The sequence below is a fragment of the Cucumis melo genome, chromosome 3 (genome assembly GCF_025177605.1).
Source record: "Cucumis melo cultivar AY chromosome 3, USDA_Cmelo_AY_1.0, whole genome shotgun sequence".
Lineage (NCBI taxonomy): Eukaryota > Viridiplantae > Streptophyta > Magnoliopsida > Cucurbitales > Cucurbitaceae > Cucumis > Cucumis melo.
In genome coordinates, this window is record NC_066859.1 from 30,713,096 (window position 1) to 30,738,074 (window position 24,979).

Here is a 24,979-nt window from a genome sequence, read left to right on the forward strand (position 1 = left end):
AAGATACCCAAACTTACCCTTTTTTCCTTTTTTTTTTTTTTTTTATCATGAGTTGGATTACTCACTACTTGTATTAACTTAAAACCAAGTAGGTAGTAAGTAATAAATCATAAAATAAGAAATAATAGAGAGAAGAAGAAAGAGGATGATACTGAAATATAAAGATATGGGTTAACGAGTTTGGATTTTTCTTATCCTCGTGTAAATATATTCGTGAATGGTCAAAATCATACATGTAAATGTATGTTCTAATCATGAATGCATGACTTCCTCCACCCATTTATCTCATAAATTAATAAATTCCCGTCTATGCATTTATGTTATGTGATGAATCTTCAATATTTGTAGGCTTAGATTTGGCTCCACCATCCTAACATACATACAAAACCCATCGTCCTAGTTGGGCTGGGCTATATGATATAATGGTCTTACACATCTCCACAACTTAACATCCCCTTCCTTGTCTCTCCAGATGATCCTTCATTTTAATTAGAGAACTTTGTTGGATTTATAGATCCCGAGTTCAGTTTTCTTTACATTATTTAATCTCCATATCATAGTGCAAGTACCTTTAAGTTACTTGTTTTTGTTGCTTCATGTCGTAATATATATTTGTATACTACTTTTTTGTGTGGTTTGATAACTATAACAACGTGGATTAGTAAAATGTGAAGAGAAGAAGTCCTTATAAAAATTACAAGTGTGTTTCATTTTTGTGATGTTAAGGAAGGACTGAATCCAAATATAGATTGATTTTGGTTTATATTTCCCTTTACTGTTTGGATTAGTTTTGTGTTTATTTTCTGGCTTGGTGTAGACACAGAGAGGCCATGCATGTCTCTTTCCAACAGAAATCCCCATTTGTGTGGAAGCCAAACCCAAACCCTTCATCCCATTCAAATATCTATTATTTATTTATTTATTAATTTATTCTTGTTCGTCTGCGTTTTAAAAGATTGCAATTAATTAAATTCTACTTTGATCCCATGCACATGCACCACCCGCATTCATTCTCCATTTTGTCTGGTTGGATGATTTTATTTCAAATCTTGAATAAATTTATTTCAGATACTGATATACCATGTCCAGTTGATTAAGATTCCAAAAAGCTATCACCCCACCATGGGATATGGACCCTCTCTTGTGTGTTTCAGCTTCTCCAGCCGCAGCAATGACTTAAGAAAAACTAATAACAAACAAAACATGGTTTAGATGTAATTAAGATTAAATTACTGTTTCAGAGACTGCATTTAATTAAGGAAGCTTACTCATTGGTCTCTACCGCAGCTTTAATCTCCGAGTCCAACCTTGAAAATCTTTTGGTGCCGAAAGTCCTGGAGAAAAGAAAAGAAAAGAAAAGAAAAAAAAGGCTCAATTACAAACAGAGAATAAACTTTGAATGAGTACAGAAAGAATTTTGGAAATTGGAAAGATGTTTATTTGTTTCTTCCCCAGTTACACAAAACCGACAGCATGCTAGAAAAAAAGTCGCACTTTTGCTCATAAGAAAGTAGGTTTAAAGACGGCGGGGGAAATTGTTACAAAAAGCAAATTTGCTGGAAGATTCAAGACGCACGAAACCAACTCAACTCACCACAGCATTCAGTTGGAATCCATTACCCAAATTGAACTAAAAATTCATTAAATGGAAACGCAATCAAATTAGAAAAGCAGCAATATACAAGGCAATTACATTGTATTGGCATCTCTTTTTGAGTACTTCTAATTTTAATTCTCTTTTTTTTTGTAAATAATATGTATAGCTCAAGTGGTTTGGTATTGGGTTTGACAAATCCGGTTGTTCTTCTGTTGGAAGAGTTGGTGTTATTCCCAGCTGTTACCACTGTGAAGGAACATGTGACTAGAAGCACAACTTCCCTGAATATTATATACACCAAAAGGAACCGAAGATGCAGATCTCTCCAAGTAGGAAGCATTTGGTGGTGACATCCGACGAAAACAACGGTGAGCCACCGAGGAGGAGAAGGAAGTCATTGAAGAAGGAGGCGATATTCTTTTGCCATATTTGGGAGGCGAAAGGAACGCTCTGATCTTCAACGACGAGGAAGGGGAAGCCGCTCGATCGTATTCCTCGATGAGATTCGCGAGATCTTCATCGGAGGTAACGGAAACTAGAGCATCGAGGTCTTCTCTAGGCAACTGGCAACGGAAGGTCACAGAAATTGAGGTTCCGCAGAGCTCCCCGAACTTCAACAGCAGTTCTGTTGTAAAGCACGCAGAAATTTGAGAGTTAAAAAAAAAAAAAAAATCAAATCTAATGAATGGGGTGGGGGGGGGGGGGGGGGATAGAATGGTAGTGGGAGGGTAGAAAGCGGTTACCAGAGAAGGAAATGGAGCGGTTGACAGAAAGAAGGCGAGTTTCGCCACCGTGATAACGGAGTTTGCCGTCGGGATAACGAGGGAGGATCTTGCCGCCGTAGCTGCAGAGGAACTTGATGGTGGGAGTAGGTCTGAAGGTGAGTGCGTTGCGGTGGAGGGGAGGTCTGCCCATGTGTCGTCGTCGTATCACCGATAAAATTGTTTTTGAGTATTCAAATTGAAGATAAGAGAGGAGAGGGTTTGTGGCGTTTGGGTTACCCACTTGCTCTTGCCCTTGCCCTTGCCCTTGCTTCTTCTTCCTCAACCCAATCCATCGAACACGCTTTCCCTTATTTATAATACAATTGTTTCTATTTTTGTGAAATTATGTATCTCCCTCATCTCGACCTTAAACCTTAATTAATTAATTTAAACCCAATTTATGAAATATAAGCAAGCCGCTCAAATTGTTCCACGTCCGTCTCCCCACCCATATATACCTATTAACCAAATTAACTTTGATGCGACATTCCAGTTTACGATAACATCAATATTTTTGTGGGTGTGACAAAGACAATAATACTGTGTCGCATTTGCTTTCTAATTTTGCTTCTTAATATTATCCGTTCATTTTTTTTTATTAAGTAAAAAAAAAAAAAAAAAAAGATAAGATAAAAAGGAAATCCGAATAAAAATTAATGTGTGTTTGGTGAATTGTGATTAAAAATAAAAGCAGTAAAATGGTGCGTAATACTGTCTGGACAAGAGAAAAGAGGGTGGAGGGAGAGGAGCCAAGTAAAAAGAAAAGGAAGATGAGATACCATAACCATATCATGTGCATCAATTTTGATCCAGAGATTTTATTTTCTGATATATATGTAACTTTCATGCATACCATCATATTTAGTTTAGTTAAACCCATACTATTAAATAATATATATATATATATATATATATATATATATAAAAGAAAAGAAAAGAAAAGAAAAAGAGGAGGGGATATTCATTCATAGTTGAAAGAGGAGGTGTTCCGCATCAACATCGGCAACAGTTATGGGATGGTGCCCACCTACACGTCGGCTGTCATCACGACGGGTCCTATTCACATATAAGCCTTTCCTTTCCCTTTTTTTTTTTCCTTTTTCTTTTTCATATTGTATTGAGGAGGGTGGATTGGATTGGGACTTTGAAATGGTTGTAGCACGCGGAGACATATGATTGGGTATACCCCTTTAAGGTCTCAATCCCATCAATTACCAACATTTATTAATGAAAGGGTGATATTTTTGTGGGGTGGTGGAGGGGGCGAAACCTCTTGTTCCCTAAACAACCAGGTTCCTTAACGAATATATATAAGCAGAGATTGTTGTTACAGTATAACCAAGCTAAGGAGGAAGTGTCTACTATATATGATTATTTATCTGTTTAACAAATGAGTCCTATAACAAAATGATCTAGTTAATTAGGGTTTTAATTACGCTTTTGGGTACGTAACAATGTGATGGGTGCATGATCAAGTGGTTGGGGTCCCCTATGTTGCTGCCATGTGCATTTCTGGATCACTCTAAACAAAACCAAGAAAAGAGAAACCCATCGGGAGGGGAGATTCCAAAAAGCACGTAGTTTTCATATATTTCATCAAAAAAAAAATAAAAAAAAAATAAAGAAAGAAAGGAAGACGACATATCATCATCGCCCTTTTTTCTTCTTATCCAGAATTTGGTTGCACTTTCCCTACTTAATTACTTTGATTTTGATACCCAACTTCCATTCAAGCTTTTCTAATGCCTTTTCTTTGTTAAAGAAAAAAACATTGAATTGTCTCTCTTATCTTCTCATATACCCTTTTCTTCTTTTCCAATTTTTATCGTCAAGATATTTTTAACAAATCTATTCTAACTTATCATCACTTTTTAGAACAATCGGATATTTTCCACTTTCAAGTCAAGCTCCTATCACTTTGTTTTTCTTTGTCTCTCTCTCGCTGCCTATTGTTAGTTACGTTGATTCTTTCTTTTTAAGAAAACCCTTTTACTTGCTATCCCCCTTTCCAAGTTCTTAGCTTTCTTCTCATTTATGTTGGTTTCTAACTAATACTAATTTAATTTTAACCAGAAAATTAAAGATATATTTAATTTAAAAAGAAGTAACTAAAAGTAAATAACATAATATAGAGTGTGCGAAAATTTAAATTGTAATCAACCCTTTCTTTTTTGAGTTGAACATGTAGGGTGTGGGAGGGATTTGGGAGGTGTTGCTTCTAAGTTAGTGAGTTAAAACTAGGTTCGATTTCTCTAAAATGTACATTATTTAGATGATTAAGATACTTTATAAATATACCTTGTACTATAACTTCAACCTAAGTGGCCCTACCTGTATTTATTCAACTAAAAGATATTCTTATTCGTGAGTTTTGAATTTCATCTTATTTGGATCTGTACTGATAAACATTGGACATAAGAATTAAAAACGTAAACTCAATCTTATTTGATCTTTATTGTAGAGGTAAATTAAATGGAAATCCTCATAGGAAAACCAAAATTACAGAGGATAATATATATTATTAATTCTGTGTGTACAGTACAGTACTAGGTAGACGATGAAGAGATAAATGGAATTGCCTGAAAAGCTTATTAATTATCGCAAGCTTAGTAAGATTTGTTAAAGGAATAATTAGAGAAGAAGATCAGAAATTGTGGGAGTGTCATGGAGAAAGCTCTTGTATAGAAGTAAGGCCAGGTTCCCAGGCATTGGCAGAGCAGGGCTTTGGCTTTGGCTTTGGCTTTGCTTTTGGCTTTGCTTTGGCCAATGGCACCAAATTCCGAGGCTTCCTCGAACCTCGGTCAGATCCATTCATAGCAGACGAGGAAGAGCGTTTGTTTTTGTTGGCATAAAATTCTCTTGCAGAATAGAAGGAAAAATCCTCTTGATCCATGGATTCTTGAGTATGGCCGTCGTGATCTATATTAGCTTCGGAATCGGCGGTGTTGATTTGTTGGTTGATACCAATAGTATTATTTGGGGGGATTATGAATCTAATGGCGGCGGTGTTGTTGTTACTATGCTTTTTCATGAGCTTGTCAATTGTCGAAAGAGGAATTACGTAGTATTTGTGGCCAGGAAGAAGATATTCTTGAGGGTAAATGATGGACTGATGTGGTTGCTTGAATACTTGAGGGTGAGTGAGCCATTTGCCGGGGAGGGTTTGAAGGATTTTAGCGGCGAGAACAGCATTGGGATAATGGTCTACTTTGCCACCGGCATGGACAACTCTCACGAAAATGTGCTTGGAATTAATGGAGGATACGAATGAAGAAGGTGAATTATTCTGATTGTTGTTGTTGTTGTTGTGGCCATGATGCCTAGCTGCAGCTTCCTCCAATTCTCTGCTTTTGGATTCATCATTGACGACGTTGTTAACACAATCGGGTGACCCTAAATATGGCAAACAACTCCTTAACATATTACTGCTGAATTGAATGATAATACTGAATCCCCGATGATGGTGCCCCGTTTCTTGTGATGATGATCATCTTCTTATAAAATAAGGCGACAAAGCTGTGGTGATGGAAACGAGGTTCACCAATTATATATAGCGTACATTCCAATGTCAATTCCACATTTTTTTAAAAGAAAGATTTATCTTATGAACGACACACAAGCGTAAGTATATGTTAATCCTTCATGATCCTTATTGGTTTGCTTTGCTTAGCTTAGCTTTGTTTGTCTGTCTGACACACAATGGATTTAGATTTATCATCTCACATTATTTAATTCAAATAAATTAATAAACTTGTTCAAACCCTTTTAAGTTAAGGTTGGCTATATATCCTGATTTTACTTACATAGCGCCACGCCACCCCTAAATAACACCACCCTAGCAATTTAGAAGTCGTCTAAAAGAGGACCAAAGTAATTTGTTATGGTGGTTCAAATCTCTTGCACCTGGTCAAGATAATAACAAATAAGAAAACTTTTCCAGTTGGGGTCTATTTTGGATTTGTCTCATGGCTTTTGGTTCTTGGACTGTATAGACGGAAACAATCCATGAACTGCACTGCATGCATGCAAACTAATTTTGAATAAAAAAAAGTTTCGTTGTTGGATTGTGGTCCATTGCCTTTCCCTTTCCCATGTCTTTTGTTGTAGAGTTTGAACATCATTCTTCTTTTTGGACGTTAGAAAAATAGCTGCTGCATGGTGTTACCTTAATTCCTTCACTTCTTTCAAGTTTCTTATAATTTTTTAGATCATGCGTAACACTGTAAATAAGGAATGTAAAAGGCAATGGAATCTTTCTTGGACCCGCTAGCACGGACTCAATGTGTGAAGAAACACATGTTAAAGTAAGAGATCAATAATTGTATATATGTATATAAAAGCAGCTGGAATAGCTCAGTTGGTTAGAGCGTGTGGCTGTTAACCACAAGGTCGGAGGTTCAAGCCCTCCTTCTAGCGAATTGATTTTCTTTTTCTTTTTTTTTTTTTTTTTTTTTTGATATTGAAGAAATAGCCAGTGAGGAATTAATTAAACTTAACTCAACAGAAACGGAAACTTGGAGGTTCCGTTGAGTTTCAATCCAAATCTGTACGTATGTAATTTGATTTACTTGTTTCACCAAGTTACTTCCTTGAAGGAAGGGAATTAGTATTATACCTGATGAGTAATAAATAGTAAGGTAATAATGAATAAAGTGTGTTTGTTTTTAGATTAGATTAGATTAGAGATTGTTTGCCACTTCACTCAGGCGCTTCCAGGCCCAATCAGCCCATTTATTATTACAATACACACTGACACATACACACACACACTCCCATCCCCTGCCTGAAATACCAAAATTCTGAGTGCCGAGTGGTACGAAACACACACCAAAATTCCATACTCCCCTCTTCTTTCTTATTTATTATATTCTTCTTATTCTCACTCGGTTCCAACACTTTTATTGCAAAATCCATCATCTCTCTCTCTCTCTCTCTCTCTCTCCCAACCAATCCCTTATTCAATACGGACTTAGCGTATCTTAATGGATTCCGACGATAAACGGATTGAAGACCTACTCTCCCACCCTATTCTACTCTCTGACCGTCTTCGCTCCGCCGTCCACGAAGCCCACTCCTTCAAAATTGAGTGTGCTGAAGTGGCCAAGCAAGTGGATCGCCTCGCCCAAATGCTCCGAATCGCGGTTCGATTCGCCACCGGAACTCCCGCCATCTATGAGCGTCCCATCCGCCGGGTTGTTGCCGAGGTTTCTAAGAATCTCGAACGTGCCCTAACCCTAGTACGCAAATGCAAGCACCAGAGTGCGCTTCGCCGCGTTATGTCCATCACCAGCGTTACCGATTTTCGTAAACTATTCAACCTTCTAGACGCTTCGGTTGGGGATATGAAATGGCTTCTCACTATTTTCGAATGCAATGGTGGCGGTATCGTGCTTTCGCTTCCCCCAATTGCTAGCAATGACCCCATTATTGCTTGGGTTTGGTCTTCCATTGCCTCGATTCAGATGGGTCAATTGCCGGATCGTATCGAAGGTACCAACGAACTCGCTTCGCTTGCCGCTGATAATGAGAGAAACAAAAATATTATTGTTGAGGAAGGAGGAATTCCTCCTCTTCTCAAGCTTTTGAAGGAAGGCCCCTCGCCGGAGGCTAAAATTGCGGCCATCAAGGCACTTAATACGCTTGCAAATGATACGAACAGAGTGAGGACTATTGTTCAAGAACACGGAGTTCCGATTATAGTGCAGGCTCTTGCAAATTCGCCGATGCTGGTGCAGACACAAGCGGCAAGTTTGGTGGCGAGGATGACAATGCATGATCCCCTAGCTCAAGAAGATTTTGCACGAGAGAACGTGATTAGACCCCTCGTCGTTACTCTGTTATCATTTGAGACTTTTATGGATGATACGTGTAGGCAAAGCATTCATTCCATTGTTCAGATCAATAGGAACCTCGAGAAGAAGACACTAGATAAAATAATGGAACAAAACCCGAATGCGAAGAAAAATGCTTTGAGCAATATGGAAGGGGGTAGTGGGGCAGGGAACTCCCGGAAAGAGAGGGGAAATGAGAGACCTGAAGTAAAGCATAAGCTGAAAATAACTTGTGCTGAGGCTTTGTGGTTGCTTGCAAAAGGGAGCGTGTCGAATAGTAGGAGAATTTGTGAAACAAAAGGATTGCTTTGTATGGCAAAAATGGTGGAGAAAGAAGAAGGGGAATTGCAGATGAATTGTCTGATGTGTATAATGGAGATAACAGCTGCGGCAGAATCCAATGCGGACTTGAGGCGTGCAGCGTTCAAGACAAATTCTCCTGCTGCCAAGGCTGTGGTGGATCAGATGTTGAGATTGATAAATGATTTGGACAACCCAGCTCTGCAAATTCCTGCCATAAGATCCATAGGATCACTGGCTAGGACATTTCCCGCGAGAGAGACACGAGTGATTGGTCCTTTGGTTGTGAAACTCGGGAGTAGGCATGTAGATGTGGCTGCAGAAGCTGCCATTTCGTTGGGGAAGTTTGTTTGTCCAGAGAATTTTCTGTGCATGGAGCATTCGAGGACAGTAATAGAGTTTAATGGAGTGCCACTCGTACTGAAGTTACTAAGGGAGAATGAGAAGAGTCAAATGTATGGAGTGATTCTGTTGTGTTATCTTGCACTTCATGCAGGGAACAGTGAGATTGTGGATCAGGCCAGGGTTTTGACAGTACTGGAAGGGGCGGATCGCACCATGATTACCCTACACCCAGAGTTGAAAGAGTTGGTGGGAAAGGCAATTAGTCACCTCAATCTCTATCATGCAGGAATGGGAATCCATTCTAATTTACACTTGGGGTTGCCTTAAAATATCGGTGAGAAAGGGGGTATGGCTATGGCATATAGATATCCTCTGAACAAAATTTTAGGTAGAGTTGTGTAAATAAAGCTTATACATTTTTAACTTCCAATGTGGTTGAGTTGACATGAATGAATAATTAAAAAAAAAAATTACATAGTGGAATACCTTTTTTCTTCTATCTTACGGTGTTGCCTTGCCTGCCTTTAATTGGTTTTTGTGGTTTCTCATGTTTCTGTTTGAATGTTACTGCCTTCTGATTCTGCAGGATATCGGAAAATAGAGTTGAATGCGTCTGTATAAAGACAAAAAATAAAAAATAAAAAAATAATAAAAATCAGACCTATGTTTCAAAATTGTTTCAACCACACTTGTTTATGCTAATTTCCTTCGAGATGTAATTCTGAATTTGGTATATTATGTCTACATACTCGGCAGCCTCCATAACACAACGTTTACAATCCGACGTTAGTGTAAAAAATTATCTACATTTACTCTGAGATTCAGAATGACCCATGGAGTATATTCTGATTGACTGTACATGTCAGTTTGATTCGTATTAATTTAATATTTCATTCTTTCAACTTCTTAAAAACATCATAAATTGTTTACTTGAAGGTTAAACGTAACTCCCAATTAAGTTAGAATGCGTAATCATATAGAAATTTATTACTCATGGGAATATATGAGTTGTATGTTTCTCATTACATATGTCGGTCCGGATTAAGGGAGTGCTTATAATTGGTAATTTATAAACACGTATGAAGATCGTAGTTCGATGAATATAGAACTTGTATTTAGATGACTCCTATTCTTGAGCCTTGTATTCACCTCTGCCTTAATCATGGCCACATCCTACAAATATTGATGATATTCGTAGTTAAGGGATTGTATAACCATGAAAATCTGGCCAACAAACACAAAGACATAATTAATATTCAAAACATGTTTCCCTATGATGAACAGTCATCATCCAGTGGACATCTTTACTTAAACATTGTTTTCCTCTCTATGTATATATATATAACATTACAATTGTGATGGTCGGGATTTGAATCTTCAACCTACAAAGAAGATATCAAATCCCTTAATCGGAGAGGTATATTCTGGCCAAAGATCCGCCATACATAATCCCTTGAATAACATGATAAAGTACTAACCACAGAGGAACGGGAATGGAAATACAAATAGACCACAAGTATTACAATTACATACGAACGAATCATATTCAGCAGAACCTAAACCCACTGAAACTTGCAAACTAGGAAGTAATGTTATTTGGAAGAAGGGAAGGTGCTTTAGAAGACAATCATTATTAAAGAATTCTCTAAATAAGGCCAAAATAAGAAGGAACAATCTAATTTTCTGAATGAGAAAAAGACATAAACAACCATCTAATAAGTGGAACGAGCAAATTACAAGTATTAAGGCAACTTTCCTAGTGAATGGCTATTAGTATTTTTGGATGCAATGACTACAACAAAAAGCACCCAGTGTACATTTTGTAAAAAGGTTACTTCATTTGTATGCGAAAAAATTGACGTCAATGAGACGAAGGCAATGGACGCCAGTTATCGGCAACAGACATGACACGATCCCGTGAACTTTGTGAAAGTTGTTGGAGAATTACACTCTTGACATGACCAGCAGCTCTTTCACCAGAACGAGTTGCAAGTTCCAAGTAGACTACAGCTTTCATCATGTCTCTTTCCTGCCCAAGAACTTAGATCAGTACCCACATCGATTTCTATATTCCAAAAAATCTCAATTTGAACAATTTGATTAATGAAACGTTGGGGGCGGGTTGGGAAGAAACGTACAGAAAAGAGATGGAGTCCATGCTCAAATTGAGCTTTACTATGACCACGATCAGCTGCCCGCTTCATCCACTTCTTAGCCTGCTGATGGTTGTGTACCAAGCCTTCACCGCAAGAATAGCACAGAGAAAGATTGTACATGGCACGCACATATCCCCCTTCAGCGGCTTTGAAAAACCACCTAGCCTTTTTCATGAAAAGGGAAAATGAGAAAGAGAGGCAAAAAGAAATAAAAATTTAACTTCCACTGCAAACTGATGAATGACTAGTTAACAATCTGAAAGAAATAAGAGGAACGTTAATAAAAGTTGGCCAGGTCGAAAGAATACACAGCAATACAAAGGGATTAAAGGGCAACTAATTCAAACACTAACCCTAAACATAAACATAATTCTCCCTCGTAAGCAAAATAGATAGGAAGGGGAAAAATAACATACAGCTTCCTGTACATTCCGATCCACCCCATTACCCTGCTGTAGACACAGAGCAAGTTGGTATTGAGCTCGAACGTTGCCAACCATGGATGCTTGTCGCAACCATTTTACAGCTTCAGTTGGATTTGGCGGTTTTGCTGCACAATCGATGGAACGAGATTATCGAAAGGTTGAAAGCAATGAATTTGGTCTACATATCACTGCCAGCACCATTCAATCAGTTATCTACTTGCAAAGTAATAAAGAATTCACAGATTATCAAAACAAACACCAGGGGAAATGTACAGAATTAAACATTGCAGTAGTCGAAGGCCGGGAGCAACTAATGTAAATATTGCTCCCCATTTACTTACAACAAAAGATGGATGTGCTGAAATAATACAAATCGCTGACCCTCCAGTGACTAAGCGTGATTTTAGCAAAAGATTGAAACATAATAGGGAGAATGAAGTGGAATAAGATTGATTATACATACCATGCAAAAAGGAGATTCCTAAATTGCACTTGGCAGAAGGATCGCCTAGGTCGGCAGCCTTCTGGTACAAGGCAATAGCCTCGTATTTGTTGCCCATCTCCCAGTAGAGAAGTCCGGCATCAACCATAGCAAGGGTGGAGCCACGAGCGGCACCCTTAAGAAAGGAATTAAGAGCCTTGTCAGAATTGGGTCGAACCCCACCTCGGCCATGCTTAAAGCGCTTTCCCCATCGGAGAAATAGCATAGCCTCCCTCAAAGGTCTGAAGGCCTCGAACCAAGCCTTACAAACAAAAGACGCAGCACGTAGATTAGGGAGATTGAAAGAGGCGGCGATTTTGATGAGAACGTCGTAAGGCAAGGCAGAGAAATCGTGGGAAGGTAATGAGGAGGGTCGCACCCAGAAAGGCGTTTGAGAGGAGGAAGAGGTAGATGGAGAGGGGTGGACCGTGTGGGTGAAGTTAGTGGACTTGGAATTGGAAAGGGTGTGGCGAGAGAAGTGATGAGCATCAACGTCTTCTTCGTCGGGGTCGGCGTGGTGGTGATCGTCCACGTGAATCGCAGCTTTGCCTTTGAGTTTGGAGAGAGAAAAGGAAGAGAAAGGAGAGGCATCGGAGCGATGTGGCCAAGTTCTTTGCCACATAGTTATTGTTCAGTCCAAGTCGTCGTCGTCGTCGTCGTCTAGGCCTACGGCAGAAGAGAAGAGAAGAGTAAAGAAAGCGACAAGGATAGCGGCGGTTTGGTGGTAGACAAAGAAATGCTTTTTTTGACTCCAAATTGCCCAAATTGGAATTGTAGTCCTCCAAATAATTTTATCAAATTCCAATTACCAACCACCGGTTTTCCTCTGTCTCCCAGCTCTTAACTGTAATCTTGATTCTTCCATCTCCTCCTCCCGTGCTCCGATCCACCCTTTCTTCTTTTCATTTTAATCATCGCTCTAACCCCATACCCACACCCTTCCTATCCTATTTCCTTCCAAACAATAATCAATATTTTAGATTTATTATTGTTCTAAATATTATATGTGGCTCTTTTTATGAAATGAAATCTTCATCATTTCAAAATTGAAAAGCTTAATCAAAAGTAACCAAATGGTATTTCAAGTACAAGCCCAAAAGAATAATGATGGGCCTGGTATAGGCTGGTCCGATACAAAAAGCCCACATCCAATGGTTTCAATCCAGCCCAATTCATTGCTTCCAGTTTTCAATTAATTGAAAATAATTTTTTTTTTGTTAAACGCCGAACCTCAAAGCTTGTGTGAGATTTCCCTCGATTCTGGAAACTTCAAAATGTGAATTACCGGGGCCGTTATCACAAAAGGGGGCGGCGGGAGCCCAACGTTGAGCGGTCGGATCGTGGATATTGATGAATGTTACGTAAACGATCGGTGAAGAGGATGAGGAGCAATGACACGATAGACGGAAGGTGGCGGTGTGGGGTTGGTTAGGAACGAAATTATGAAGCCGTAGTTGGGGTTTTGTTTGAATAATTATAAAATCCAAATCGAATCAGTGAGCCATTTGTTCGGTCTTTAGCTAGTTCACACTCAATTGTATATGCTAAGGGATATATTCGCCAATAATTAGAGGAATTTGTATCTAAAATTTCTATACTTCAAGTCCAAGAATCTATTAAACAAAAACATGAAAGTTTTAAGATAGAAATTTGTCTTAGAAAATGAAGGTCTAGAATTTCTAAACCCAGAAATAGGGCATAATAAAGTCCTACTCACCAACCTCTTCAGACAGGGAAGAAGAACTACAATAAAAAGCACTACAAAATAATCCAACTTCTTTAACAGGGAACAGCTAACTTATGCTCGCTTGACAAGTGATTTTTTTTTTCTTTTCTATTGATCAGTATGTATTACTATTACTACACAAACAGTTGGTAGAGAGTGGTTTAACGATCAATGCAATACAGAAGGTAGTAGCTGTGGAGATTTTATATATTTTAGGACAAAATGTAGTAGCTGTGGAGATTTGATATATTTTAGGACATCAGCGTTGGGTAAAAAGAAGAATGATTTTGTTAGGTAGAGGGAAATGATGAAGTGGAGGCGAAGAAGGCGGCGTGGAGTTCCGAGTAAGTAGTGAAGTATTTGGCGACATTATTATTATTGTGGAGTAGAGTAGTACGACTCATGGTGATGGGGCCGGGGAGTGATTTAGGCTTCCTCGGCGGTGGAGGGCATGTCAAATAATTATGCACTCGCCGGCCAATTCTAAACTCTTCACTGGTTGGAGTAGTTGGTTGTTCCTCCAGATCCATCTCCGTCCGATCCGCCACCTTTGGCTTCATTTTCAGAAACAAACAGCGCTCGTCTTCGGAAATCACCATCATGACGAAAGAAAGAGTTGGAAGCAGCAAGTAAGAATGAAAGAGGGAGGGAGGCGGAGGAATGTTGAAGCTAAGAAGAGGGTGTGGAAAAGAATGGGTTTAATAAATGAGGGAGAGTGAAAAGAGTACAGTGGATCCATTGGTTGTGCGTAATTGAATAGAACATCAAATCCTGAATTCTGATTCCCCTATTCGCTCAGACTAGATAGGAGAGAGTAGATACTCCCTACCCTCATCTTTAAAACACACACTCCAAATAACTCGTGACATAAGCAGACCGGATTTAAATACCACTCTCACTCTCAAGTCTCAACCCCCCCCCCCCCCCCCCCCCCATGCCCATTGTTATTATTATTAGGAGAGAGAATATGGTGGATTCTTTAACTTTAGTTTGGCGGTGCCAACGTTACTTATTAATTTTGCTGGATTTTAAAATTTAATTTAAACACCGCCCTACCCTTAAGGGGGAGTCTCAATTAGGATGCATAAATCCAAACACCTAACGCATTCATGATCATGATCATGATCATGATACGTGAATTTACTAATTATTTGACACTCCCTTTATTTCGTGAACCCCCGTAGTACTCAAATGTTACTTTTGTTCCTAGACTACATTCTAGAAAAGTTATCGTTGGCTCACACCAACAGAGTAGTTAAATTACATAGATGAGCAAATTTTATTGAAAGGAAACCACGGGATATAGGTTTGCAAAAACAGTTGCTGACGATGTTCCTCTATGCATATTGTTCCATGAACTCATCATTGAACTTTCTAAAACTAGCCATGATCCCTGGCATCTCCTCCTCTGGCGGTAATATGGTTGTTCGCAAATGGAAGACCCTGCAAAATAAAAAGAATATAACATCTATTCCTCTCGCCGTCAAAACAACTGCCACCAATTCAGTTTCAAGGGAACACACAGAGATTGATTAAAATGATGTCCAAATTTAGAGAGATTACCCTTCTTTCTGTCCAAATCCCGAGCCTGGGACGGTGGAGATTCCAGTGGCTTCCAAAAGCTTAAGACAGTAGAAGACGTCAGCTTCTTTTCCTGCTCTTTTTGCCGTCTCTATTGCTTTAGGAGGCAACTGGATTTGAGGGAATGAATACATGGCACCTAAACCCCCAATTTTTTTGTTATATATTTATAGGTAATACTTATACTTCGTTGTGCAGCTTGTTTACAACCATTTCTTTTGCAGCTCAATTCAACCACAATAAGAAACATCAGTTTGACATGTGGCACCATGTGATCCAATCACATGGGGCTACAAAAAATAGCTGAAGCCCAGCTAACCACAAGGTAGTTTCTAATTATTAAACAACAGGCAAATTTTTTACCTTCAGTGAAGTTGCAGACTACATTTTTGCAGCTGTTAAAACCATCTGTCATAATCCTTGCCCTTCTCCTAAGTGATTCAAGGATCCCTTTGCTACATTCTCATGGTTCACATTTGATTATTAGTATCATTTGCCTTTTAACATAACCTCTTTTTTAAAGATATTACCAGAAATACAAATGGACAAATTTTCAAAAACCATAGTCCAACAAGTTCCAAAGAAGTTCGGCTGACGCATACCTTTCACGATGATATTGCTCATAGGATACATCACCAGGTTTGGGGGGATTGACCATGAGTCCCATCTGCATTGACAAAAGGAGACATTTTACTAAAAAGATACTAAGATGAATTCATGTCCAGACCCCAGATTCCACTCGTTGTCTCTCAAACATAACGAAAAGTACTAAAAAAGGAGTCAGTGCATGTCTTACAAACACTTGTGCAGGAACATTTGGACTGAGAGATATTGATGCAATCTTGTATATCTCATCCACTGTCTGCATCATTAAAAGCACATAAGCAGAAAAAATTGGATGACTTCGTTTATACATCACAAAAAGAAAAGAAGTTAAACAAGGGAGAGGATCTGCCTTCAGAGTGTGACAGAACCAAAGATGGAAGAACGTTGAGGTACTACATGGGTACAAAGAAAATTCAATAACTAAACTATAAGAGAGGACCTGAGGAGGAATGTTTGTCATCTCAAAGTATCCACCACGTTGTCCACACTCTCCCCAATATCCCTTTGACACAGTGTGGAATGATATGAGCTGAAGTTCCTTGCTGATGGGAGGCCCCATATCCATTAATACCTTCCAATTTTATAGTACAAGCTACTTAATACAAATAGACAAGTAGAGAGGAACGTGTTTGGTATGTTCTAATGGCATTGTCACCGAACCTTTTTAGAACTAATGAAAGGTCTTTCATCCTGATAGATGTTTTGCTGATAAACTTCATCACCAAGTAATGCTAGATTTTCTTGAAAACAGAAGTTCAATATTTCTCTTAAATTTGCTTCACTAAGGCATTGACCAGTTGGGTTACCGGGGTTTATGATTACCATTACTCTGACCTGGTTGTTTGACAGAATGTAAGAGTGATTAGGTCGTGAACATAAAGAAGACAATTACATAGAATTATCTCACAGTAAAAATAAAACTATCCAAATATATTGTAATGAATGGGATAGTGTAACAATATATATGAGAAAAGTATATATTTGAGGAACAATAATTAAAGAAGCAAAAAAAGAAATCTTAGTTTTTGCATTGTTGTGATTAAAAACCCAGATACACACTCGTCAGAGGGTGCAATAAAGGTATCACTGTCGCCTATCTCATTCTAAATACAAAATACCAACTCCCAACATTAAGCACAATTCTTGATTATCAAAAAGTATTAAAGAGAGATATGTCAACCGTGATTCCCTGAGAGCGAGCTCGTGCAACTGACTGACGAAGGTCATTGACATCAAGACCCCAGTTGGAGCTCTCATCTAAATAATATGGAACCAAGGAACCACCAAACAGAGCAATTGTTGCAGAGTAAAGTGGATACTGAGGGACTGGAACAAGAATCTGGAAAGAGAAAGAAAAGTAAGGCAACATACAATGGATAAATAATTTGAAAGGATCAAAGAAGATGCATTACCCCATCACCTTCACCACGGATTATAGTATTCAGTATTTGCATCACACCTTTGCTGGCCCCATCTGTGAGATATATCAGTTCTGGATCACTGTCATTTAAACATGTTGTAGTGAGCTTTCACTTGAACACAAATGTTGAAATTTATTGGCTTGTCATCAAGCCAATACTGGGGTCGGGAAAAATCCATAACTTCTTAAATTTTTAGCTAGCCTGGTCATACCTCGGATAGCCATCACGCCTTTCTATGAACTCTGCCACCTCCTTCCTTACTCCTGGATTTCCTCGGGAATCACTGTAAGCACCTGAAAGAGTAGCTCAGTCATTAATTATTTGGTCATTGGATGGCATGCCTGAACTCTTTGCTTTGGCACCGTAATTGAATAATTTCGAACTCAACTGGTACTTTTAGGAGGGTGATGATAAGTCGAATACAAGCAATGGGTTCCCAGATAGCACAAGAACTTCAAGATGATATACTAATCTAGGAGCGATAACGGAGTAATAAACATCAAATGGTCAAGAAAGCCGTGGGTATCTACTATATTTTTGTTGATAGAACTATAACAATATGGGCACGATAAAAGATAAATAATATATGATCGGCAGAACATCAGAGGCTGTAAAAAAGGGCTTGTGTAGAAATTGTTTCATTGAATGAATAAATTCTGTCGTACAAACTAACACATGCATACCTAAACCACCCCCAATCATTGAAAGATAATGTTTGGCCCTGACAATTGCATCAGGAGGGAATAATTGTCCTACATTGGGATCGTCTAGAAGAAATGGCGCTTGGCAAAGAGCAATCACCTGGGCAAGAATAACACGTATCAAACAAAAAGCTCATGCTAAGCAACTTAAGAGTCATTTAATAGCAGTTAGGATGAAAATCACCACCGAAGAGGGAAGTTGAAGTGAACCTGACGAGGAAAGGTCAAAGGCTTTTGGCCAAGAGCGTGAGGATTCCCAACATTTGTAAAGATAATCTGGAAATTGTAAGAGTGAAAACAGAGATACCACCGATGCCCATATGGGACTAGAAGGAATTTGAAGAAAAAATAAATTAGGAACGGAAACCTTTTTTCCTTCTTTCTGAAGCTCGGATGCTCGAAGATACAATTCTCCTCTAACTGCATACTCTACCTTCTTCATGTTCTCATTTATAGACTCATAATCTAATGGTTTCAGACCCATTTTCAGATACTCAAAAACTCTCAGTTTTCTTCTTCTTCTTCTACGAGTTCAACAATAAAGAAAAGCTTCAATGGAGGAATTCTTTACTCATCCTCTTGGTTTTTCAACAACTCGAGCCACTCGTCGATTTGGGACATACAGTCCTGATGTAAAATGTGGACACTAATCAGCTCCTCGTTTTTGGACGTCAGTATTTTGTCAAAAAAAGAAAAATGGAAAAGTGACCATATGGTCTTGTTGGCGGAGGATTTTGTGCAGAACTTTCCCTTAATACTTGTGAGGAACTGGGCAACACAATGGACAAAGGAAACCTGGTAAGCAGATATGAGAATTGAGTTGTCGTTAGTGTGATGATGCTGCAACAAACTCATCCCGCACTGAAACGCCGAACTTGTTTCCAATCCAAAGCGGCCAAGTGTAAGGGATGCAAATGCAAATATTTGTTAGTTGAAGCCGAAGGAGGTAATATTTTTAAATATTTACTCTCTGTAGATTAGTTGATAGAATCGGTAATTACATTACAATCATTTAAAAAGAACTAAGTAAATGTTCTTTTTTTTTTTTCTTTTTTTTTGGGAGCAAAAATCTAAAATTATTATTATTATGGTTTAAGAGTTGGGGCCCAATATTTGATATTTGATCCGGAAAGCCCGAAACGTTGGTCTGTGCAATTTTTTTCCCGCATAGTTTCCATTGACTTCAATTCAACCGGGAGCGACCCCCGCCAAAGGGAACAATTTTGAATTTTTTTCACTCCCAAATCGGCTTACCAACAAGAAGCTCTCTTCGTCTTCGTCTTCGTTTAGTTACACGGGCAGACGAAGTTTCTTCCAAGAGCTGGCTATTTTCTTCCTCAACTTGTTAGCCCTAGGGATTCATTTCAAGTTAAAGCACGAGCTTTGCAAAGGGGGTTTCAATTTTCAATCTCTAGATGACTACTAAAACCGACTCTACTGGAGAGACTGCTTTTCACATGCTACAGCCGGAGCGTGACCTTCGATTGAATTGGGAAGTCGACCTCGCCCAGAACCTCGAGAGATATCTGTTGCAGATTTGCGCTGGTGAGTTTCAGTCCGGCGAAGATGAGAACCACACTGTCAATTTTGCTGAAGGTGAGGTTTCTTTTATTGTTTTGAATTGTGAAAAAAATTGAATATTTCTGATTGAGTTGTGTATTCTGGGATTTTTTTTTTGTCGGGTGTAGCTGCTCTGCTTCTTCAGGGCTCGATTCAGGTTTACAGTCGCAAGGTTGAATACCTTTACTCATTAGTTTTGCGAGCATTGGAGTTCCTTTCTGAAAGAAGGTCTGATTATTTTTAATTCAATTCTGTCTTATAGTTATTGCTTATCCCGTGTTTTTTTTTCATAAATATTTTCATAAGCTTTGTATTCGAACAGACAGCAGGATCATTTGGAAGGGACCTCAATAGAGACTGAACAAAATGGTTCTCGTAAAATTGATGAGGACGAGAACAATCTATACTGGGTTTCAGGGGACGTGCCAGGTAGCTTATTTATTTTATGTCATAGTGAAACTTGTGAAATACTTAAGACAAAATAACATTTTGATTTATGATTCAAATCTTGCAGTTGATCCAAAGAATACCTTGGAGAGTACCAAGGAAGATGTTTGTTTAAATCAAACTGTAAAGGCTCCTGCAAATTTAGTCGTTCTTGAGGGTGATTGCTTGGATGCATCTGACAATGGGGAACTAGATTCATACCTGGTATTGATTGCTATAACTAATTATCTTTTTTTGTTTTTTGTTTTCGTTACCTTTTATATCATTTGACAGTCAATAATAACCTCTTTTAATTATGCAGTTGGCCACCACTAGTAATATTTTCCAAGACTTTATCCTTTTAGATCCGTGTGATGTTAAAACACTCGAAGATTATATGAATGAGGGCAATAAGTTTGGAAAAAGCCATAATAGTGCACGCAGGGGCAGCTCGACCCGCAGGAGTTGTCAGTCTCCATCAGTTAGACGTTCTGGAGGACATATGCAAAGATCATCTTTTGGCAAGACTCAGGGTGATCATAATGCTCAATCACCACTTGTCAACTGTAGCTTCGTCCATGATCCTCCAGTTTGTCATAATTTTGCCAATGAAGATCATATGGATGGTGGAAATTCTGAACCAGAGGACTCAAATGGTTCTGAAGAGGATGACGATCTTTGGAAGCCTTTGAATCCCCATGAACCAGGAAATTTAAAAATAAAACCATTTAGAAAAGGTTGTTTACACACTTTTACTTACATTCATTTCCTATCAATTTTTGTTTAAAAGTAAACTCTTTTTTAATTATTATTTTTAACTTTCTCTCTCTTCTTGCCCTCATGTCAGTTAAAGCTTTTAAAAAGAACTATAACAATTCTGGTAAGCATGAGTCTCTAACAGCTTTGTTTCCAATGGCAAAACTACATGGCCCCGTTAGTCAAGAGTTTGCAGAGATTTGGGAAAAGCAGAACCATGAATTCAAAGCACATAAAGAATCCAAATCTGTTTTATTATATGAGAAGGTACATTTTTGTGTATGTTTTGACTAATAAAATATTTCTTATAGTTGACAGACTAACTATTGTGACTACAGCTGCGAAATTCACTTATCAATGAAGGTCATAAAAGTTGTGATTCTCTTTCTGATGTGGAAGATGACAATATTGATAATGGTTTTGAAGATGCAATGCCTGATGTCAATCAGCCAGATATTGGTGACCCCAATGACCATTATATGGATGAGGCTATGGGTTTTGGGAATGAAAAGGTTAAGTAAACTGTGCGGCACATTTTTATTGTAGGTTAATTTTTCTTTCGAATTACTATTGATTGTTAAGTCATGGATTTTATGCAGCACGATGCTGCAGCTCATTTTGATAATGATGAAGCATATGAACCTGAATTTCCTGATTCTCGTTCAAGTCTAGAAGACCTTTGTCGCTCTCATCTTGTAAGTGATATCTGTGGATTTGTCACTTGACTTTACCTATTTGTAATCTTGCTGGCTCTTAATTTTTTAAGGAAAATTATTTTAATTGTGATATCTGTTATTACAAATACAACAAAGTTTCAAAATCTATCAATGCTAGACGACCCATTTTTAATTATTTGTTTGTATTATTATTTTTTTGCTTTCTATTGAGTGAATTCCTCGTGTCCGCTCTTTTTTTCACTTGGATATACACATACATTTTTACTGATCTAGAATATCTTGCTTGGTTATGGATTGGATGTGAAACACATTCTCATTTACTGATCAACGGAAAAATAACTTGTTCAAGTTCTTAACACTCTGCCTACCATCCCTCTTGCCTCTTGGTACTTGTATTTGATAAACAGCACGGCATCTGGTGAGGTTATGCGGACTTGTGCACTTTGTCCTTCAAAATCAATACATTATACCCATGATTTTAGTCGATAGACTTGCAGGAGCTTTTGGAAATTATAACGATCAAAACTGCAAAACCTGGAACATGACATCCACAGATGCAAATCATGCCTAGTTTTTTGTTTTGTTTTTTTTTTTTTTTTTTTGCCTTTTTATCATATTTGACATGGTAGATGGTCACCTACAATTTTTTTCTTTAAAGGACGCACTCCTTGCAAGCATTGCTGAGACTGAGAAGCAGACAGAAATGGCCACTCGAGTCTCTACATGGAAACAAAATATCGAACACAATTTGGAAGAGCAAGTAATTCAATTTAATGTTATTATACCTCAGTTTCATTTTGTTGTCTGTATGGTATGACTGATGGTTATTTCTTTTTTTTTTTTTCTGGGTTTGAGAAGTTTTTTTTTTTTTTTGATAGGACAAACACCCTCCATTTGATATTCATGAATACGGTCAAGCAATTCTTGATGAATTATCTAGTGAAGCTGACAGAGGAGGTCTCATGCCTTTCTCTGATGTTGTTGAAGGGCAGGAAAAGTACAATGTGGCACGAAGCTTTTCTGCTCTACTTCAGTTGGTAATCTACTAAACATACATTATAGAAGTACCGAGATCGGTGAAATTTAAGGACTGAAAGCTTGTGATTGTATGCAAATGGTTTCTTAAATTTTATTTGTTATGGATGAAAATTGGAATTGACAAGTCATTTTCAGGTGAACAATGGAGATGTGGAGCTGGAAAAGAATGGGGTTGATGGGGAGTCAATTTGCTATACGAATGTGAATCCATTCCACATTAGGCTTGTTCGCCACAAGCAACAGGTTGTTAAAACACATCAAACCTCAAGAAAGAGGTTTGTGTCCCCAGGTAAAACTAATACTCTCAAAGAATCTAGTGTGAGAGACAAGAAGGGACGAAAGTAGGGAAGGTTGGTGGCATAAAGTGGACTCCTGAAGGCGAAAGGAGACAAAGATATTGATTTATTGAACCAGTTGATTAACATTCTACTGGACGACAATCTAATGTACAGTTGACTATTTGTATATTATAGAGCGATTCAACACAAGTTGTTGTGGCATTGAGCATCAACCTTTTGTTGGGGACATATTTCTGCTTCCCTCATTTAGATTCCTTTATTTGATGTAATTTTCAATGGAGGGAAATGGATGTATTGAATGGAAAAATATATCTTAACCATGTAATTGTCACTGGTATTGGTACTTGTATTTTCCCTTTTCATCCCCCCTTGCTTTTTGTTTCATTATTATGCTTCTTTTCTCCAGATGACAGCAGGGCTTGCTCGTTTACAAATCTTTGCCTTATTTTCCAGGCTTCCTATTGCTCCTGCTTGTTTATTGAAAAAGCTTTGAAATCTTGAAAACCGTTTACATTTGCTATAATTTTAAGACATCACTTTATTTTCCCAGTGTAGAGGTTCGAGTTCCCAATCCATTTTTTTATTGTACTAATATAAAATAGGTGTAAGGCAGGTTATTGTGTAAAGCAGGAGAAGGGTTGTTGGAAGAGGGAAGAATGGCGGAATTTGAAAGCTCGGTGCAGAACAATTAGTGTGCAGAGATGAGATTGGCTGCCATTAAGACCGGTGGGAAATACAATTTCATCGCTTTGTTTGTTATCCAAGTAGCACCCCCACCAGCAACAACCATTGGGAAATACATCCGTATGTACCAATAAATTTGCCAGATACGAAATGTTTTTTCCTCTTAATATATACATTTGCTTCTTTGGATTCCAAGAACTCTGTCCTTCATGCATAAATAAATTTCTTATTTCATTTCTTTAAATTCATGTGTTTTCTGATCAATTCCCCTGAATTCAACCAGAGCATATGTTAGATTCTTGCAGGAATTGGTCCCTTGTATATGCTTCAATCTGCAGTTCAAGGGCAGCACCTTGTATTGAGTTCAGTGGAATCGTACAATATTATTCTTTCAAAATACCAATGTAAAACTACGTTTCTATTATTGGATGTGTTCATTGCACTGGAAGAAGCATGTCTTACGCTTCTTTGCATCTTGATGTAGGAACAGCTCTATCTTTTCCAAGCTGGATTTCTTATGGCCTTAGGTGTCCTGTATCTCTGGTTTTCTAGCCGGAGGCACCAGAACTATTTTTAGATTCAACTAATCAGGTAATTTGTATAAGATTTTGTCCATTCATACGGTGCAATGGGATTTGAAATGTAGTTTTCTAAGGATGAGTTTGAATTGTTGAACCTCAAAGTCACGAGGGCACTGTTCTTTTCTTGGCAGATCCAAAATTTGCCTCAAGAGTTTCAACGTCTAAGGAAATTGAACCACTTGTGAGCATTGTCAAGGTATTTAATACGGATTCCTTTTATGTTGAGGTTTAATGGAAGCTGTTTCTGTTCTAAAAGTTTTTTGGGCCTGTTATGCTATTCTTCTGCCTCAGCAAATGTCAGAGAAAGCAAGTGATATACAGCCGATAAGCTGCAGCTTTAAGTCTCGGATTTCAACACAGTAAATTGTTATCTTCAGACTATCAGATGGGTGAATGAAGATTCTCTAATAATCTAATTCATCACTATCCTTGTATAGTGATAGATAGGGAGATTTGATGTCTTTTACTTTATGCAGCCATACATGAAATGCCTTTAAGGTTAAGAGATACCGTAGATGGATACTAATGTTCTCAGGAAAATAATGCATGCCTTGACCACTCAGATACCATCTTTGCAGCCTCGCCTCCCAGTTTCACTTCTATGCTATGAAACTAGGTAAATGCTATGACAAATATAGAACAAAATATCTTCCAAATGATTATATTGGCAAATTTCTTTCATCAAGAGATCAAACTGCAATTCATCTGCTGCCTAGGATAATGATATAAAATCCTATTATTTGGGATTTATAGGGAGAAGAGGAATGGCTGAGTGTTTCGTGGTATGAAAAGGAATAATAGTGAGGTTTGGTTTTTAGTTAGATTTCATGCATCCCTCTAGATTTCGATTTCAAAGACCTTTTTGTAACTTTTCCATTGGGTTTTAGAGTGTTTTGGAGAGCTGTTACCATACTCATTTCATTATATGATGTTCGAATGCAATATCTTTCTATATGTGATTACTCTTTGAAAAACTGAGACTCCAAAAAGTGAAGTAAATTCATTGCTGCTAGGTATCATCTTG

The 24,979-nt window shown here is 38.1% G+C and overlaps 5 protein-coding genes, 1 long non-coding RNA gene and 1 other non-coding gene across 9 annotated transcripts; 4 read left to right on the forward strand and 3 right to left on the reverse strand.

The window, feature by feature from the left end:
• Positions 1-1,017: 1,017 nt before the first annotated feature.
• Positions 1,018-2,765, reverse strand: LOC107990717 (uncharacterized). 2 transcript variants are annotated; one of them, XR_007819537.1, is made up of 4 exons: positions 2,341-2,688; positions 1,694-2,222; positions 1,269-1,334; positions 1,018-1,186 (listed from the first exon to the last, which is right to left on the reverse strand). XR_007819537.1 is itself a non-coding variant. In XM_051082483.1 (2 exons), exons 1-2 carry the CDS (start codon positions 2,510-2,512, stop codon positions 1,825-1,827), a joined length of 570 nt encoding a protein of 189 aa, XP_050938440.1. In that variant the 5' UTR covers positions 2,513-2,765; the 3' UTR covers positions 1,617-1,824. The 2 variants fall into 2 exon arrangements, 1 of the variants encoding a protein (XP_050938440.1); XM_051082483.1 differs by lacking the exons at positions 1,018-1,186; positions 1,269-1,334 and having other exon boundaries at positions 1,617-2,222; positions 2,341-2,765.
• A 3,938-nt stretch (positions 2,766-6,703) lies between these two features.
• TRNAN-GUU (transfer RNA asparagine (anticodon GUU)) lies at positions 6,704-6,777 on the forward strand. Its single transcript has one exon. It is a non-coding gene; the product is annotated as a tRNA-Asn (tRNA).
• A 341-nt stretch (positions 6,778-7,118) lies between these two features.
• Positions 7,119-9,336, forward strand: LOC103487720 (ARM REPEAT PROTEIN INTERACTING WITH ABF2). Its single transcript, XM_008446148.3, has one exon. It carries the CDS (start codon positions 7,344-7,346, stop codon positions 9,162-9,164), a length of 1,821 nt encoding a protein of 606 aa, XP_008444370.1. The 5' UTR covers positions 7,119-7,343; the 3' UTR covers positions 9,165-9,336.
• A 1,131-nt stretch (positions 9,337-10,467) lies between these two features.
• Positions 10,468-12,888, reverse strand: LOC103487719 (F-box protein At1g70590). 2 transcript variants are annotated; one of them, XM_008446146.3, is made up of 4 exons: positions 11,882-12,888; positions 11,410-11,543; positions 10,976-11,158; positions 10,468-10,866 (listed from the first exon to the last, which is right to left on the reverse strand). In XM_008446146.3, exons 1-4 carry the CDS (start codon positions 12,519-12,521, stop codon positions 10,699-10,701), a joined length of 1,125 nt encoding a protein of 374 aa, XP_008444368.1. In that variant the 5' UTR covers positions 12,522-12,888; the 3' UTR covers positions 10,468-10,698. The 2 variants fall into 2 exon arrangements, with proteins under 2 accessions (XP_008444368.1, XP_008444369.1); XM_008446147.3 differs by having other exon boundaries at positions 10,468-10,861; positions 11,882-12,882.
• A 1,876-nt stretch (positions 12,889-14,764) lies between these two features.
• LOC103487718 (glutamate--glyoxylate aminotransferase 2) lies at positions 14,765-18,813 on the reverse strand. The gene is made up of 13 exons (XM_008446145.3): positions 18,302-18,813; positions 18,145-18,210; positions 17,917-18,034; positions 17,445-17,526; positions 17,225-17,312; positions 16,993-17,151; positions 16,473-16,646; positions 16,252-16,383; positions 16,003-16,068; positions 15,809-15,873; positions 15,570-15,661; positions 15,189-15,345; positions 14,765-15,068 (listed from the first exon to the last, which is right to left on the reverse strand). The coding sequence occupies exons 1-13, from the start codon at positions 18,416-18,418 to the stop codon at positions 14,963-14,965; spliced, it is 1,422 nt and encodes a 473-aa protein (XP_008444367.2). The 5' UTR covers positions 18,419-18,813; the 3' UTR covers positions 14,765-14,962.
• A 261-nt stretch (positions 18,814-19,074) lies between these two features.
• LOC103487716 (condensin-2 complex subunit H2) lies at positions 19,075-23,052 on the forward strand. The gene is made up of 11 exons (XM_017044414.2): positions 19,075-19,530; positions 19,623-19,722; positions 19,817-19,923; positions 20,009-20,145; positions 20,243-20,657; positions 20,768-20,943; positions 21,015-21,188; positions 21,276-21,371; positions 22,012-22,113; positions 22,232-22,390; positions 22,527-23,052. The coding sequence occupies exons 1-11, from the start codon at positions 19,350-19,352 to the stop codon at positions 22,734-22,736; spliced, it is 1,857 nt and encodes a 618-aa protein (XP_016899903.2). The 5' UTR covers positions 19,075-19,349; the 3' UTR covers positions 22,737-23,052.
• Positions 23,053-23,784: 732 nt separating this feature from the next.
• LOC107990702 (uncharacterized) lies at positions 23,785-24,909 on the forward strand. The gene is made up of 3 exons (XR_001762426.2): positions 23,785-23,965; positions 24,087-24,151; positions 24,247-24,909. It is a non-coding gene; the product is annotated as an uncharacterized LOC107990702 (long non-coding RNA).
• The last annotated feature ends 70 nt before the right edge of the window (positions 24,910-24,979 follow it).

What these genes read in the sequence shown, in the direction of transcription:
- LOC107990717 (XM_051082483.1), bottom strand. Translation starts at nt 2,512, where the DNA reads ATGGGCAGACCTCCCCTCCACCGCAACGCACTCACCTTCAGACCTACT. An exon ending in CCGCTCCATTTCCTTCTCTG is followed by an intron (nt 2,223 to 2,340) that starts GTAACCGCTTTC and finishes GCTTTACAACAG; the next exon opens with AACTGCTGTTGAAGTTCGGG.
- LOC103487720 (XM_008446148.3), top strand. Translation starts at nt 7,344, where the DNA reads ATGGATTCCGACGATAAACGGATTGAAGACCTACTCTCCCACCCTATT.
- LOC103487719 (XM_008446146.3), bottom strand. Translation starts at nt 12,521, where the DNA reads ATGTGGCAAAGAACTTGGCCACATCGCTCCGATGCCTCTCCTTTCTCT. An exon ending in AGGAATCTCCTTTTTGCATG is followed by an intron (nt 11,544 to 11,881) that starts GTATGTATAATC and finishes TCGATTGTGCAG; the next exon opens with CAAAACCGCCAAATCCAACT. An exon ending in ATGGACTCCATCTCTTTTCT is followed by an intron (nt 10,867 to 10,975) that starts GTACGTTTCTTC and finishes GTTCTTGGGCAG; the next exon opens with GAAAGAGACATGATGAAAGC.
- LOC103487718 (XM_008446145.3), bottom strand. Translation starts at nt 18,418, where the DNA reads ATGGGTCTGAAACCATTAGATTATGAGTCTATAAATGAGAACATGAAG. An exon ending in AATGATTGGGGGTGGTTTAG is followed by an intron (nt 17,527 to 17,916) that starts GTATGCATGTGT and finishes CTACTCTTTCAG; the next exon opens with GTGCTTACAGTGATTCCCGA. An exon ending in TCCGTGGTGAAGGTGATGGG is followed by an intron (nt 17,152 to 17,224) that starts GTAATGCATCTT and finishes TTCTCTTTCCAG; the next exon opens with ATTCTTGTTCCAGTCCCTCA.
- LOC103487716 (XM_017044414.2), top strand. Translation starts at nt 19,350, where the DNA reads ATGACTACTAAAACCGACTCTACTGGAGAGACTGCTTTTCACATGCTA. An exon ending in GAGTTCCTTTCTGAAAGAAG is followed by an intron (nt 19,723 to 19,816) that starts GTCTGATTATTT and finishes GTATTCGAACAG; the next exon opens with ACAGCAGGATCATTTGGAAG. An exon ending in AATAAAACCATTTAGAAAAG is followed by an intron (nt 20,658 to 20,767) that starts GTTGTTTACACA and finishes CCCTCATGTCAG; the next exon opens with TTAAAGCTTTTAAAAAGAAC.